At 35.9% G+C, this 15,445-nt stretch overlaps 1 protein-coding gene across 1 annotated transcript; it reads right to left on the reverse strand.

Moving 5' to 3' along the window:
• Positions 1 to 512: 512 nt before the first annotated feature.
• On the reverse strand, positions 513 to 13,048 carry LOC144449267 (synaptic vesicle 2-related protein-like). Its single transcript, XM_078139781.1, has 12 exons — positions 13,006 to 13,048; positions 12,208 to 12,356; positions 9,893 to 9,991; positions 8,684 to 8,742; positions 7,275 to 7,425; positions 6,927 to 7,052; positions 6,051 to 6,188; positions 4,255 to 4,258; positions 3,487 to 3,598; positions 2,034 to 2,205; positions 1,541 to 1,654; positions 513 to 617 (listed from the first exon to the last, which is right to left on the reverse strand). The coding sequence occupies exons 1-12, from the start codon at positions 13,046 to 13,048 to the stop codon at positions 513 to 515; spliced, it is 1,272 nt and encodes a 423-aa protein (XP_077995907.1).
• Positions 13,049 to 15,445: the final 2,397 nt, after the last annotated feature.

Below are 15,445 nucleotides of genomic sequence, written 5' to 3' on the forward strand. Positions count from 1 at the left end.
CCTGCATTAGCTTCTCATCAAATAGCCAAAGTGTACTGACAAGTTTAAATCTTGAGCGAAAACTTAGTTTTGAATCTGTCACCATGTTAAAACTGTACTGTGTAACTGGAGTATAATTGTTCGAACAGATAACCACAATATATTCTCTAAAAAAAAATTTAAAATACCAATAATTCGACATTGTACATGTTAATCAGTGGTCGATATTATCCATAAGCAGTACAGAAACAGTTGTAAATTGTTATCGCCATTGAGGGCGCTGATTTTGGGGTGTGGACCCAAAAATCAATTTGATATACAGCAGCTACAGAAATACGTTTATCCACAGGTAATGCAATACCGGTCACAGTGTACGATATTACAACTTTTACTAAAAAAATTTCCAGTTGCAGCATAAGTATGCAAACTTCGTATTCCATATAGTTTGGCAAAATTAATTTGTCACCAAACTGGATAGAAACGGTACCAAACTCTTTTCCCTATGGTTACATAGCGATGCGTAGTTGCCATGGTTATGTGGTTATTCTTGTAGTTATCGGGTGCTCTCCTGGAAGTGAAAATAAATAAAATCTGTGTGGTAAGTATACTCTGAGGAACAAGTCTAAACAAAGGAAGAGCTGAAAGAGAAATAATTCAGGATAATTTTAAGGACAGATTGGTTCAAATCATAGATCGTACACACGTGACACCTTCACTACACCCCGAATGTTAGTCTAGAGGCTATCCGTGACTTCGAATCTCAAGACCTCTCTTCATCCCATCTAGCTCAGTGAAAAAAAAATCATGAACCAGAAGTTGTTCATGTAACTAAGTAAACCCCCAATTGTTGGAATGATGTAAACAGTGTATGAGTAGCATACTAATATGACAAATCACCATATTTGGACATTACGTATCAGTACCCTGTTGAGCTAGGTGTGAGAAGAGATTCTAAGCCACGGATAGCCTCTAGACTACTAGAATGTAAGATATCTCCTCGTTCAAAAAAGTTATAAATGTGATCGAATAGCTTGAAACGTCGTATCTTACAGACTACCAACACCTGTGTAGCCTGTCTACATCGAGATCTTTGATTTCGCTTCACTCCTCACTAACCGCCTGTAATACTATCAACGTGAAGTCATTTTGTGGTTTGAAAAGTACGCACCCAAACTGATTGGTCACAATGGGAGTGTATAAATGATGTGTCTAATAGACTATATTAAAATGGGGTCGTTATGTAAATGTGCCCTCGTTTTGCAGATGAACACCAGAGTTAGCAGCGACGGATAATATAAGGACAGGTAATATTATGTAACTTTAAACAAACAGACAGCGATCGGGTGGGGGCGTGCCTAAAATCACGGATTGACACAGATAATATCACAAGTGGTTTAATACTGAGAAATCGAAGCAAAATACATATATTGACACCATGCGTGGTGAGACAGCGCAGCAAAATCACAGATCGCAGTGTAGGCAGGCTATACCTTACCAGATCCAGCCAACTACCCAGAACCTCAGAATAGTGGTCTGAGCAAGAACACAGTCATATACTTACCGAGAGAGGCCTATCTGTGGTATCGAAGGGTAGAGACAAGTTTAACACTGCAAGTATAATACACGAGCCACCATATATGCAGATAGCACTAACAGGAGAAAATGCCATCAATAACTGAAATATAACAAGGTTGTGACCATTTCAGAGTGTTTCAAACTTGGGTCGGGTGGGGGCATCTGTCCCACTCATCGTGAAGAAGCCCTGGGCATTAAGAGGTTTGTCGGATCGTGTCTGAGACAGATGAAGGGGGGGGGGGGTCATTGAAGATAAACAAGTATACTGAAGAGAATGCTCCATTAACTCTACGTAAATTTCCATGCAATAAACTAAACTAAAATACTGCAGCCAATACACCAGGAGAATTGCGTTTACATTACAATAATTGAACAGCCTTTAATTCCCCCAGTATCTAGAGATGAAGTCGAAGGCCTCACAGAATGAGATACCATATAATTTATACGAATAGTACACACGAGTGTATGCGAGTACTTACTTGTCCTACGAAAGGCGTTATCAAAGAACCAATTCTACCAACCGAATAACACACTAATAAGCCCGTTCCTCGTAGGGTAGTTGGGTAAAATTCAGCTGCATAGGTTATCATAATATCAAATGCTGCCCCTATCAAGCATCGGGCGAAGAATGAGATTACAACAAAGTACATTCTGGAAATACACAATAGAAAAAATTAGGTATCAAGCAAAACAAGTTTGTGAAAGCAGGGCCTTTTCAAACACAGGTAAAAATCGAACGCGGAAAAAAAATAGTTTGCCGTTTTTATGCACATTTATCAGTTCCTTTCTAAGAACATGTACATGTAACTTATTCTAACTCCTTCCTTACACCTCATAGGAGATATGTAACGAAAGATTTCTTATGGAATATATGTCACAAAGTGGTGACTTGTTTGGTAAAGTATATTGACCTGGCCATTGACTTTAGGTCGACCCCGAATAAACTTGTTTACTTTGTATGTAAACCAGTGAGTGGGTGTTTGATTTCAATGTAGCTCGGTCCGTAGTGAATAATCATATGACTACCAGATAGCCGAGTTGGTTGTAAATATTAGTAATATTGCATATACATGTACTAGAAAATGGACAATGCTACCAGTTCTTGACACTGTCTTGCATAATCTTGTCTGTGATGAACCTGAAACTCCACTGTAGTATTCTGTTGTAGTCCAGCATGGAGTGTGGAGCAGCAGATTTCATGTGTGCGACCAGTCATCAACGATATACGTTGTGTTCACAAATCTACAGGACTGGCAGTAACAAGTCCGTGCTTGGACACAAAACAATGAGACCCTTGTCCCGAATGTTTAATTTGCCACTTCCAGCCACCAATAATTATAAAGAGTAATAAAGTCTCTTGAACGTTTTCATACTTTCAATATAAACAGTATTGCTGTAGGCCTACAAAAAAACGTTACATTTAAAAAAAAAAATAGTATAAGATCAGTTTGGTTTAAACCTGTGTACTTTCTTTCTTGTTTCTCTATAACTTGTGGTCCCAACCCATTCCTGAACATCGTGAATTTTTTTCGTAAATTTCGAAAATGATTATCTACTAAAAGGGAAAGGCTAAAATGATCAAACTTAGTTCTGACTTCAGTACGCTTGGATTGACTACAGCTATCAACTTACATTTGAACAAATAAAAAATTTGTCAAGACAAAGAGACTGTGGTCAGTGTGATATCATCACAATAGGTGTTCCCATAAACCATAATTGCAGAAAATGCTCAAAATGGCTGAACACATGTCAAGTGCAGTAGTAGAGCTTCTGAACAAGATTTCAAATTTGAATAAGTTACTGAGGTGCTATATTAATCACCTCCCAAAACCATGCGTAAGTTGATAGCAGTAATCAATACAGGTGTACTATTAAAAGGTAGAAATAAGCCTGACCAGACGTTTTCTTAGATGTATTGTGTAATTTGCGAACCTGTTGACACATATTGCTAATAAGAAATAGAAGATTGCGCTTAGTATGGACAGTATTGCACTTGATAACCTGCGACCAAACTTGTAATCCACTGCAATGCTTACTGGTATACCTGTGGAATATAAAACGGCAGATGATTATAATTTGTTGAGAGAGTCCATATCATTCTTATATGCACACATATGCATTATATAGCTGACAAAACTATTTGTGGCGGTTGGTTGGTTGGTTGGTTGGTTGGTTGGTTGGTTGGTTGGTCGGTCGGCCGGCTGGGCTCACTCACTCACTCACTCACTCACTCACTCACTCAGTTGCCACGGTGGATTTGTCCTTAATTAAGTCACATGACCTTTTGGTCAGTAGAAATCAGTTGGTTCATAAGTTGATTATTATTTTAAATCATTCATTCATTCATTCATTCATTCAGATATTGTTTTACCTTCCATAAGAGAAATTATGTTACGGTTCTGTCTGTCTGTCTGTCTGTCTGTTTGTCTGTCTGTTTGTTTGTTTGTTTGTTTGTTTGTTTTTCTGCTTGTCCGACTGTGTATGGAAGTGTTTGTGTGTCTCTCTGTACATGTGGACAAGATATCACTTCATCAATTTTGATGAAACATTATACATATCTTAATGATGGGAATATCAAGAACTGATAAGGTTTATGTAAACATCCTATCAATATTGATGAATCATTTCTATAATAAGGACTTTCGGTAATCAAGCAATATTCATACAATTGTCACATACATTAATGACAAGGTAATTCACATCTCTGAAATTTGTCGAATGTTTTTAATGATCCATGTTCATGATTAATGTTTTTGTTTTTGTAATTCGGCTATAGCTTCAAAGCTTCAAATTTTACATAACTTGGTACATACATTGACGATAACAAATCGCACGTGTTCATTTAATTAAGCCTTGTTGGTCCAGTTTTTAAAATCATTTGATTTTGGTAAATAGACACTTCAAAGTTCATATACATTAGTATAGGTCTTGATGATAATAAAGCGCAAGCGACCGATATACTTTTTGGTGCAGTTTTTTTTAAATTAATGAGAATTTACCATCTATGCAGTGAAAACGATCTCAGAGGGCACGGTTGCTCAAAATTTTGCAATACTACCGTGTTGGCTGATCAAAAGGCTTACTATTTTGCCCTTACAGAAGACATTTACAGTTTACACATCTTGATATTTGTTTGTGTGACCTACTAAATAATTCTCCGACAGATGACAAAAATACGCCCAGATATCCCTCTTGTGTCATCGGCGTGCAATCACATCTTGTGTTTTGTCTTGTTTCCATGGTAACGCCTTTCAACTCGCCACACAAACCCGACGTTTGTGACAGAGTTGTCGTTGTAAAGATGATACCCTCATAGGTAGCAGAAACCAAACACCTGAAAAGATATCCATTATTTATATGTAAGGGACCAATCTCTTCTCACTGGCTTGGATGTGACATATTTAGTTGAGTGTGGGTGGGTGGGGTGGGGGTCATTTAAAAAAAACATCACCTGAAATTATTTTATCAAAAGGTACACAAAAGTTAAGGTTTTCGGGAAAACACTGTTGGTTATTGATATCTCCAGGAGAACAACAACAAAACCAGAGCATTTGTTATTTGGTGCAATGAAATGATTTTCCACATAGTCATTAAAAATCACATCCTTATTCACTCGCCAACTCTGCAGTTACATAAATGAGTGCACTTTCCTTGCATTTGGAAATAAATTGCTTAGTATGTGTAATTACAATGCAAAAGACAAAAATCGAACCTATGAACGCTTCTCGAATCATGACATATACTTACAATATCGCCATCAAGGTTAACGTTGACCGCATAAGTTCATTGCTGAACAGATCACTTATCTTCCCCAGGTCATTCTTAAATGAAAACAAACGTTAACCGTGTTATTACTCGACAACCATAAATTATTCTCGAGAAAAGAGTGATAAAATCTGCCTCATCTTTGTTCCCCTTTTAGAAGAACACATCATGTGATTTGACTTACAAAATGCATGTGGTGTGCAAACAAGCTAGCTTGAACTTAAAGGCACGACTGCCTGCGCCTGGGACCCTATTTTGCATATGAATGACTGTATGTTTGGAGGTGGAGAACTTGTGATGACTCACTGGCAAGTAATCCCCAAAAATATAAACATTCCCTATCTGGGTTGTTCACATGCAAATGCCGCATATTTGAATAATCCTGGGTGACACATAAACTAAACAGCTGTTTGCAGGGGAATTTGTCTCATTTTGAAAGTTTTTTTTATTCTACGAAACAAACAGATTGCTTTTCAACTAATTTGTGTATCAAGTTACCATCCTACGACATTCACAAACAACTTGTACATGATACATGACCTGTGTGTTTCTCGGAGAACAGAAAAATGCTGAAAACAAGACCCAGAAGCTAATGCTCTGTACAGCAGTTTGAATTTCCCGCATTTGCATAGATTAGCCATAATTCTCTTTATATAGGGCAGTTCTGTGTTTAAAGGTTGGGGTCAAGGTGAAATATCAAATTTGCATAACGATGCAAAATGCACTCTTACCCTTACTATGTCTTTGGGAGGAACAAGTCTACCAGGTGGTAAAGTTCCCCCATTCGTCTTCGCTATTTCCTCTAAAATGCGTGTCGCTTTTGCCTGGTCACCAGACACAAGTAAGTAACGTGGTGATTCTGGCAAAAACTAGAAGGTGAGGAATAAATCAAATGTATCTTGTAGTGCGTAAGGAGTTATTCAGCTTTAATAATTACCCAACCACTCACCATAAGAAACATTCTATATCTGGCGGCTAATTGATTCTTTTTATACTGTAAATCACACACACACACACACACACACACACACACACACACACACACACATACATACATACACACACACAGCCTGTGGTATGGTCCTTTCAGAGAGTCTTAAGTAATTATAGGCTTCAGATTTTACAAATTGATTACCAAGGAGGGCCACATTAATTTTAGAAAACGAAATTTGGGAAAACTATATGGCAAGCAATATTCTTTTTATGTTGGTATGTTATCGTATTTATCGATGTTACAAACTATCCATTTATTTGGATTTTGAAGGAGTACACAGTTTAATACCATGCTGATATTAATTTATTCGAAATATTTTTGTTGTTGTTGAGTTTTTGGTGATTGACGGCATTTTATTTTTCCCCTAACGGTCGGGGACGGTTGTTTTAAGTAATTCCCAATTGAAAAAGGGAAATTAGAGGGTGGTCACAATTAAAAAAAAATCCATCATGTTGTTATTGTTGTTGTTGTTGTTGTTGTTATCATCATCACCATTATTATTATTATTATTATTATTATTATTATTATTATTATTATTATTATTATTATGAAAAAGAATAATAAAGAGAGGGAAACATCTTTACATTTGATGAAGAATAAAAAGAAAACTTACATACGATCCTAGAACGAATATGATAAAAGGTGTGGTTGATATGACTACTAGCCAGCGCCATCCTAAGGTTGGTATAATAAGGTAATCGGCAAAAGATTGCACTACAGTGCCAACTGAATATGCACTCTGAAAATTGTACACATATTGTAATGTTAGTTACAGAGGGTTTCCAAAATATCCTGTCTCATGAAACCAAGGCGACTTCATTTCTCCTGTAAGACAAACTCCATAAAGATAACAGCGATTGACCTCTGACCTGTGTGATCTGTGTAAAGTTGTATGCGTGAACGTGCAAGCTACAAAGTCTATTGTGGTTGCCATAGTAACCCTTTTCTACTGTAAACTTACCCAAAATATCAATAGGATGGTTCCTCTGATTTTGGTTGGTATAAATTCTGCAACGTATGGGAATGACGTCACCATGCCACTCACGTAAAATCCAATCATGAAGCGAAAAATAATTAACCATGTATATGTGGGGGCTAGAGTGACCAGGACACTATAAAACACACAGAAGATATTGGACAGCAGTAGTATCTGAAAAAGAAATCATGGCCATTCAATCTTTAGGGAAATAATACCTACCCTGTTAAATTAGAATTAAAGTTAGAATTATTGGACAATTTCATTTAGCTCTGGAAATATGCACTCAGTTCACTCCGACACATCGTCCCATCTCCTACTGGAGTGAAGACATGTCGACGTCGGAACCCTCGAAACGCATATTTCCAGAGCTACCTTTCACTCATCTGACAGTCATATTTTTCCAGAGTTGTAATTTAAATACTTCTACTTTTTCCACTATCTCACAAAAAAAGAAAAAGTCTTAAAAATGATACTGAAACACAATTATCTAGATCTTGCAGTATTTTAAAGAAACATTGATATGTGCTGTACCCTCTAGTAGTGCCATGCAACAGAAGAAAGCTGCTTGTATAATATTTCGTGCTCTTCACCATTATAGTAATCGGTCAACAGATTTGTGTACAACCAAACGATAAGAAATACATTTCTCTTGCTGGAGAATAAAATGTAGCGAATTGAATGCAAATAAGACTTTCATCGAACCAGACGATGATTTTTTTCAATATAACTGGCTTCAATTTTATTACAGTAATACTCATATCCTTAAACAGTGAACTTTTAGTATTACGTCATACTAATATTTGTATATGCTTCTGAATCAATAATATAAACTATTCCCAAAATTTGGCGCATGAGGATAATATTACATTTTATCGTCTGGCTCAATACAAATCTTACCAACAGAGCTATTTGTTGAGCCTGACGATAAAATGTAGCACTATTATATTAAGATTTTTGTTGAGCCAGACGATAAAATGTAGCAATGCTAATAAGATCTTTGTTGAGCTTGGTGATAAAATGTAGCACTGTTGGTAAGATTTTTGTTGAGCCAGACGATAAAATGTAGCACTGTTGGTTAGATTTTTGTTGAGCCAGATGATAAAATGTAGCACTGTTGGTAAGATTTTTGTTGAGCCAGACGATAAAATGTAGCTCTGTTGTTAATAATAATTTAAGTCTGTTCAAACATTATATCATGCCTTCTGTTGAAGATTTTTATACAAATTTTGAAACAAGTCTTTGTTCTACTTTTCTCTCACATCGCAGGGCCCACATAGACAATCCGACCAGCAAGTAGACAACCCCGTATGCTCCAATCGGAAACTATGCAATTATGTATAATTGAATAAGAACAATAAACCAAACACGTATCATATATTTCATAGACTTACTGGCCATCTTCCATATGTATCCGTCGCTTTACCAACCATTGGGCCTGCAACAAATGATCCTGAAAATAGAACCTACGAGACGGGCAAAGTTTAAAGATCTCGCAAAACACGTGTTAATTAGTGATAAGCAGAGTCGACCGGCTACTCCTTATCAAATCCTGAAAGTTTTCCGGCCAATGTAATACCACAGGGGACAGCGAACATGTAATTGATTGATCGATCGATCGATCGATCGATCGATCGATCGATCGATGGATGGATGGATGGATGGATGGATGGATGGATTGGTTGGTTGGTTGGTTGGTTGGTTGGTTGGTTGGTTGGTTGGTTGGTTGGTTGGTTGGTTGGTTGGTTGGTTGGTTGGTTGGTTGGTTGGTTGGTTGGTTGGTTGGTTGATTGATTGATTGATTGATTGATTGATTGATTGATTGATTGATTGATTGATTATTTGGTTCAATGATTGATCGATTGAATGATCAATTTTTGTGGTGCAATATAACTTATTTTGTGTGTGATATTGATCAATTCACTCATTGAATTTTAAAACTATTTTTTCTATCCCTGGCTACTTTGCTGTCAGCTGTATCTCAGACCACTAAAAGTCTGGGGCTGTATGTAATTCTCTTTATTGACTAAATAAAGCTCCTCTTATCTAAATTAAAGCACCCATAATCTTATAATTGGTGAGAGATCAGTTACAACGAAAATATGTCTAATCTTCTGGGAGAATATCACACTGGACAAACATTCGATCATACATAAACTAGTGTGCGTTCTTTTTTATTTCTCCAGTGATTGTGGTCCCTTCCCCCATCCTGTACTTTAGAAAAAAATCGTCTTTATGATAATTATGTATGTTAGGTCCACAGGTCATGTATACATACATACATACATACATACATACATACATACATACATACATACGTACGTACGTACGTACGTACGTACGTACATGCATGCATGCATGCATGCATGCATGCATGCACGCACGCACGCACGCACGCACGCACGCACGCACGCACGCACGCACGCACGCACGCACGCACGCACACATACATACATACATACATACACAAACACGTATACATACACATATGTATGCAGACAGACAGACAGACAGACAGACAGACAGACAGACAGACAGACAGACAGACAGACAGACAGACAGACAGACAGACAGAATATTAGAATGTATACTTGTGTACTCACTGCTGTTAGAACGGTAACTTGTAGGTTAGTTAAATTCAGTTCACACTGAAGAGTCGAAGTCACTGCAGCTACTATTACTATCTGGAAAGCATAGGCAACCTGCAGTAATACAATGAATGGTTGGAATTTTTAACAGTAATTATGACTGGAAAATATGATTACTTTATATAAACCAATTCATTAGTAACTCTATGAGAAAGTCTTAATGTCTGTAACCTCAGCACTGACTTATTAGAACCAGCTTTTTATATCAAGGCTTTTTTACTGCTTGCTGCAGTGATTTGTATCCAATTAACTTTAGAGTATTACAAATTACTTCTGTTAATTTATTACAGCCGTTGCAACAATTGTCTAAAGATACATCTGATCAAAACATTGTTTTTAAATTCATCAGAGTGTTTAACAAGTTGATACAAAAAACAACAAGGGGTGCCTCTGATGTATGCCATAGTCTTATTAGTTTGTTTATGTCACTCTGTGAAGAGTAAACCATACAGTGGTATACCATATGACTAACTTTCACAGAAATAAACAATTTGGTAAAAATGTTGCATGAATCTACATAAGATGTATCAGCTATTGTTTTTGTATCAATGTATGACAGTTTGATAGTGTGATAAGGAAAATGAGTCAGAGTCAGTTTTAAATTGTCCACCACTGACAAAACAACGTTCTACGGCGTCTGTACATGACTGCAAGAGTTGCAGTACAGCACACCCCCTTACCCGACATACATACAAAAGAGGATACAAGCTAAGTTCAAAGAGGAATTAAAAAAATTATATGAATCAATCTCTTTTATATCTATGGACTGTGTTGCCAATAACTTTTGCACCCTTTCAATGATCAGCTTGTTTTTCGGATGCACCACGTTATTTATTTGCCCACAGTGATCAAGGATAAGATCAAGCACAATCGCAATAAATACATATACATATATAGTAAATAGTATCAAACTTGTAGAAAAGAGTGCTCGATGCTTGGGTAAGCAGGGCGGGAATAATCAAAGTAAGTTGGTTGGAACTTGAGGTGCTTAGTTGTTACTCTGAGTTTCACGCTCAATGCGATCATCAGACAACTGGCAGCTACTCGTTATGTTACTGTATTTATATGTGTAAGGTGTGGAAGAATTTATTGAAAGTTAATTGTGTATTGTTTCTATGCAGTTGTCTGATGATCGCATTGAGCGTGAAACTCGGAGTAACAACTAAGCACCTCAAGTTCCAACCAACTTACTTTGATTATATATATATATATATATATATATATATATATATATATATATATATATATATATATATATATATATATATATATATATATATATATATATATATATATATATATATATATATATATACAGGTTTTGAAAATTTGAACCAAATTATATGCTATAGACCCTACAGAACTGTTTGGTGAGGTGCGTAGTCCTCACTCATCACCCCTGATGAGTGAGGACTACGCACCTCACCAAACAGTTCTGTAGGGTCTATAGCATATAATTTGGTTCAAATTTTCAAAATGTATATGTATATAATTCGCTCTACTACCCGTATTGAGCACTTTTATGTGGTTTTATCTACATCTAGTCAATTATATATATATATATATACAGTATATATATATATATATATATATATATATATATATATATATATATATATATATATATATATATATATATATATATATATATATATATATATATATATATATATATATATATATATATAGTTTTGGTAGTACTGGAACTCTTTCTTGGGTGTAACTCGGAGTTTCACGCATATTGCGATCATCAGACACTCAGAGTGTCTGATGATCGCAATATGCGTGAAACTCCGAGTTACACCCAAGAAAGAGTTCCAGTACTACCAAAACTATTACGCTCTGCCACTGCGGTATAGAGCACTGTCTTATAGCAGATTGATACTCACCGAGTTATATATATATATATATATATATATATATATATATATATATATATATATATATATATATATATATATATATATACTCCACTCTGCGTGCAACATATACTCCGCTCTGCGTGCAGACGTATCGAGCACTGTACTACGGACAAATCTTACCACTGACTTCCTATATATATATATATATATATATATATATATATATATATATATATATATATATATATATATATATATATATATATATATATATAACTCGGTGAGTATCAATCTGCTAAGACAGTGCTCTATACCGCAGTGGCAGAGCGCAATAGTTTTGGTAGTACAGTATATATATATATATATATATATATATATATATATGTATGTAACTGAGCAATTACTTACCATCGTTAACATTAAAAAAGATAAAACGAACACCTGGAATTTCCCAAACCCAATACCTGTTATGGCGTCCTCAACGGTGTATGTCAGTTCTTCTGACTGTGTGCCGTATGACACCAAGTTGATGTTACGACGAGAACGAGCCTGGTCACCTGAAATGTAAAATGTGCCGTGAAACTAAAACTTTGGCTAAAACTTTGTCATGGTCACCAGCACGTACAAGCTACCATTGAAAGAGTACCAAGCCTTATGCTAGGCAAATATTTCAAATAATGCTAATTAATGATATACATTACATATTGATATGCTTGTAATTGGCTATTTAGTTGAAATGGTTAGTCATTAATATTCAATCAAAGTTCTAAAAAGTTGACCCCTCACCAACATGTGTAATATGTAAGGGAACGAGCAGAATTCACAGGGGGGGGGACATTTTAGTTAGAACATTTTTCACGCCCCCCCCCCCGACATTTCTATATGCAATTATATGGTAATCTTCTTCATTGTACAGTACAACAAATTCAAATTAGCAGTGGTAATCAAGATCAGAGTCCATATATCACCTGCCTCATAATAAAATATTGGTGCAATACGAAATTTTGCAAATGTACAAGGTAAGCAACAGCTTCTGTGATTTAATGTAGTTCAGATCATGAGCAAAGTATTTCATTCCACATCCCCCCCTTCCCTTCAGACCATCATAATTGTCAAGCCCCCCCCCCCTCCGTAATTCTGTTCATTCCCTAAGTTTACTCTCAACTCCATCTCCATACAAACTAGGTCTACACAACTATTACTTACCATCCACTTGTTCATATTTTCCGACCAGAAGTGTTGCCTCCATGGTAACCAGTATGTGACATAAATTTCTTGGCTGAAAAATTGTAACCAACAACATTATATAACGTAAACAGAACAATGTGTCTAACATTAGATTTGGCATCATACTACTATACATTTATACCTTTAAACCTGCACTAGCTGCAACTGAGGCAATTTTTTCATGAAATAACGAAAGATATATTAACTAATTACTAATAAACCAGACACTGTATTTGTTAATTACTATAGTATATGTAGGAAAGTGTAGTGAAAAGTTTAAAACTTGGCTGGGAAAAGCTGGGTTTTTGATCTGTCGCCATGTTAAAACATCACTAGTTCAAACTGTAGTATCATTTTTCTATCAGACAACCAAAAATACATTCATTGAAAATTGTTAAAATACCGATAATTAGATATTGTACATGTTAATCAGTGGTCGATATTATCCATAAGTAAATAGTATAGGTTGAAATCACAATTGCCGTTGAGGGCGCTAATTTTGGGTGCGGACCCCAAAATAAATTTGATTGGATTTCATACAGCTACAGTGTTTTTACGGTGTATACAGCTACAAAAATATGTTTACCACAGGTGGTGCAGTTTGTACGATATTACAAGCAAGTTATTGTAACAAAACATTTTTTTAAATCGTTCCTGTTGCAGCTAGTGAGCTTCAGAAAAATACAATGAGTCATGGGGGGGGGGGGAACTATCCTGCAAGTCTAAGTTATACTGGAATCTCTTCAAACTGTACCACATGAAAGGTCGTTCTTGTTTCTTTTGTAATGATAACATAAATCAAAGAAATCGACAATTTGTTATATTTACCCACAAAGTTATTTTCGGTGGCCCTTTTTGGCTTCTAAAAATGATTAATTTTAATACCATTTGATCTCTATTGCAAAATTTGCAGACAAATCAAAAAGAAACTGAAAATGCCACACTTTAAGATAACAAGATTGAATGAGTACAGTTTCTTACATCATTTTGTCTAAGTGAAGTTAACTACATACGCCACCATACAGCCATCCAATGAACACCACAAAAGACATGTTGCCGTGTGCTTGATACTAAGAAAATCTAAACTGATTTAAATTACTAGTATTTCATTTCTGAAGACAAAAATGTCGGGGAAAATACGATCTTGCTTTTGAAATGGGGCATATGCAGTTTCTTGTTGTTTTCTGTGTGGTTGTATCAAACAGAAAAGCCGAACAGTATTGTGAAATTCACTGTATGTGTAAGTACGTATACGTATGTACGTACGTACGTATGTACGCACGCACACACACACAACCACACACACACACACACACACACACACACACACACGCACACACACACACAGATACACACACATACATACATACATACATACATACATACATACATACATACATACATACATACATACATACATACATACATACATACACATACTCACACACACACACACACACACACACACACACACATTCGTGCCCTACATTGTTGCAAGGGTTAATTGCTAGTACCATATATAGGAAGAATGTAATTTTAAATGACATTCAAAATGAACATTATAAAGAAGCCCAATTCCGCTACTATAGTCCGTAATAGTAAGATAACAGCCCAAGCACACTGTATGTGAAACAACAGTTTACATTTGTCAATAAATCAAAGTATTGACCTGTTCAGGCACAATACAATGTAGCCCGGACATACAGCTATGTAAAATAGAAACTGTCATAAGACATATTACACTTCAGCAACACTGCAAATAATCGAGGTTCAAACTCAAACCTTGCGATAATCCTCTGACATTAAAAATACAATTGGTCAATTCTATACATTTATGATTTGGCTTACCGAGCTGGGTATTTAATGAACCACGTGTGTCAGTATCCGATTGCTTGTAGATTGTATTAAACTGTGGGATTTCCCTTTTAGCTAGTGTGTCCACGTTCAAATAGTTGTCTTTTTTCTGCTGTTGAATTTTGCCCAGTGAGACATAATACTTTAAACTTGAAGGGTGTAGTATCATCTACTGTTGTTGGAAATTTTCCATTGTGATGAGCGCTATATTGAAAGAAATCGTCTGAATAATATTGCCATTGAATATTCATATTAAACACTTTTTATAGGGAAAGGAACACACAGAATGTGTACAAACATGTTTAAGTCATTGTAATGTTGAGTGTATTGTGAAAATGGTTAGAAGTGTTATGACAAGTTATAGCATATCGTCACGTCAGTGCATGCAGTAAGGCCTGTCGTATCTGCACCTTACTGCACTGACGAAACGATATGTACAACAATGTGTTACATGCCATTGTATTGTTGGACTTCTACATGTTCCAACCTAAATTGCACGCCAGGAATTTCAAGAATTTAAACATCTGCATCAAATTATACTCCGTTGCCTCATGGGTCTTAGCAG

The sequence above is a fragment of the Glandiceps talaboti genome, chromosome 18 (genome assembly GCF_964340395.1).
Source record: "Glandiceps talaboti chromosome 18, keGlaTala1.1, whole genome shotgun sequence".
In the NCBI taxonomy this organism is placed as follows: domain Eukaryota; kingdom Metazoa; phylum Hemichordata; class Enteropneusta; family Spengelidae; genus Glandiceps; species Glandiceps talaboti.

What these genes read in the sequence shown, in the direction of transcription:
- LOC144449267 (XM_078139781.1), bottom strand. Translation starts at nt 13,048, where the DNA reads ATGGAGGCAACACTTCTGGTCGGAAAATATGAACAAGTGGATG. An exon ending in CTTTTTTAATGTTAACGATG is followed by an intron (nt 9,992 to 12,207) that starts GTAAGTAATTGC and finishes GTATTACTGCAG; the next exon opens with GTTGCCTATGCTTTCCAGAT. An exon ending in AAGTTACCGTTCTAACAGCA is followed by an intron (nt 8,743 to 9,892) that starts GTGAGTACACAA and finishes TTCTATTTTCAG; the next exon opens with GATCATTTGTTGCAGGCCCA.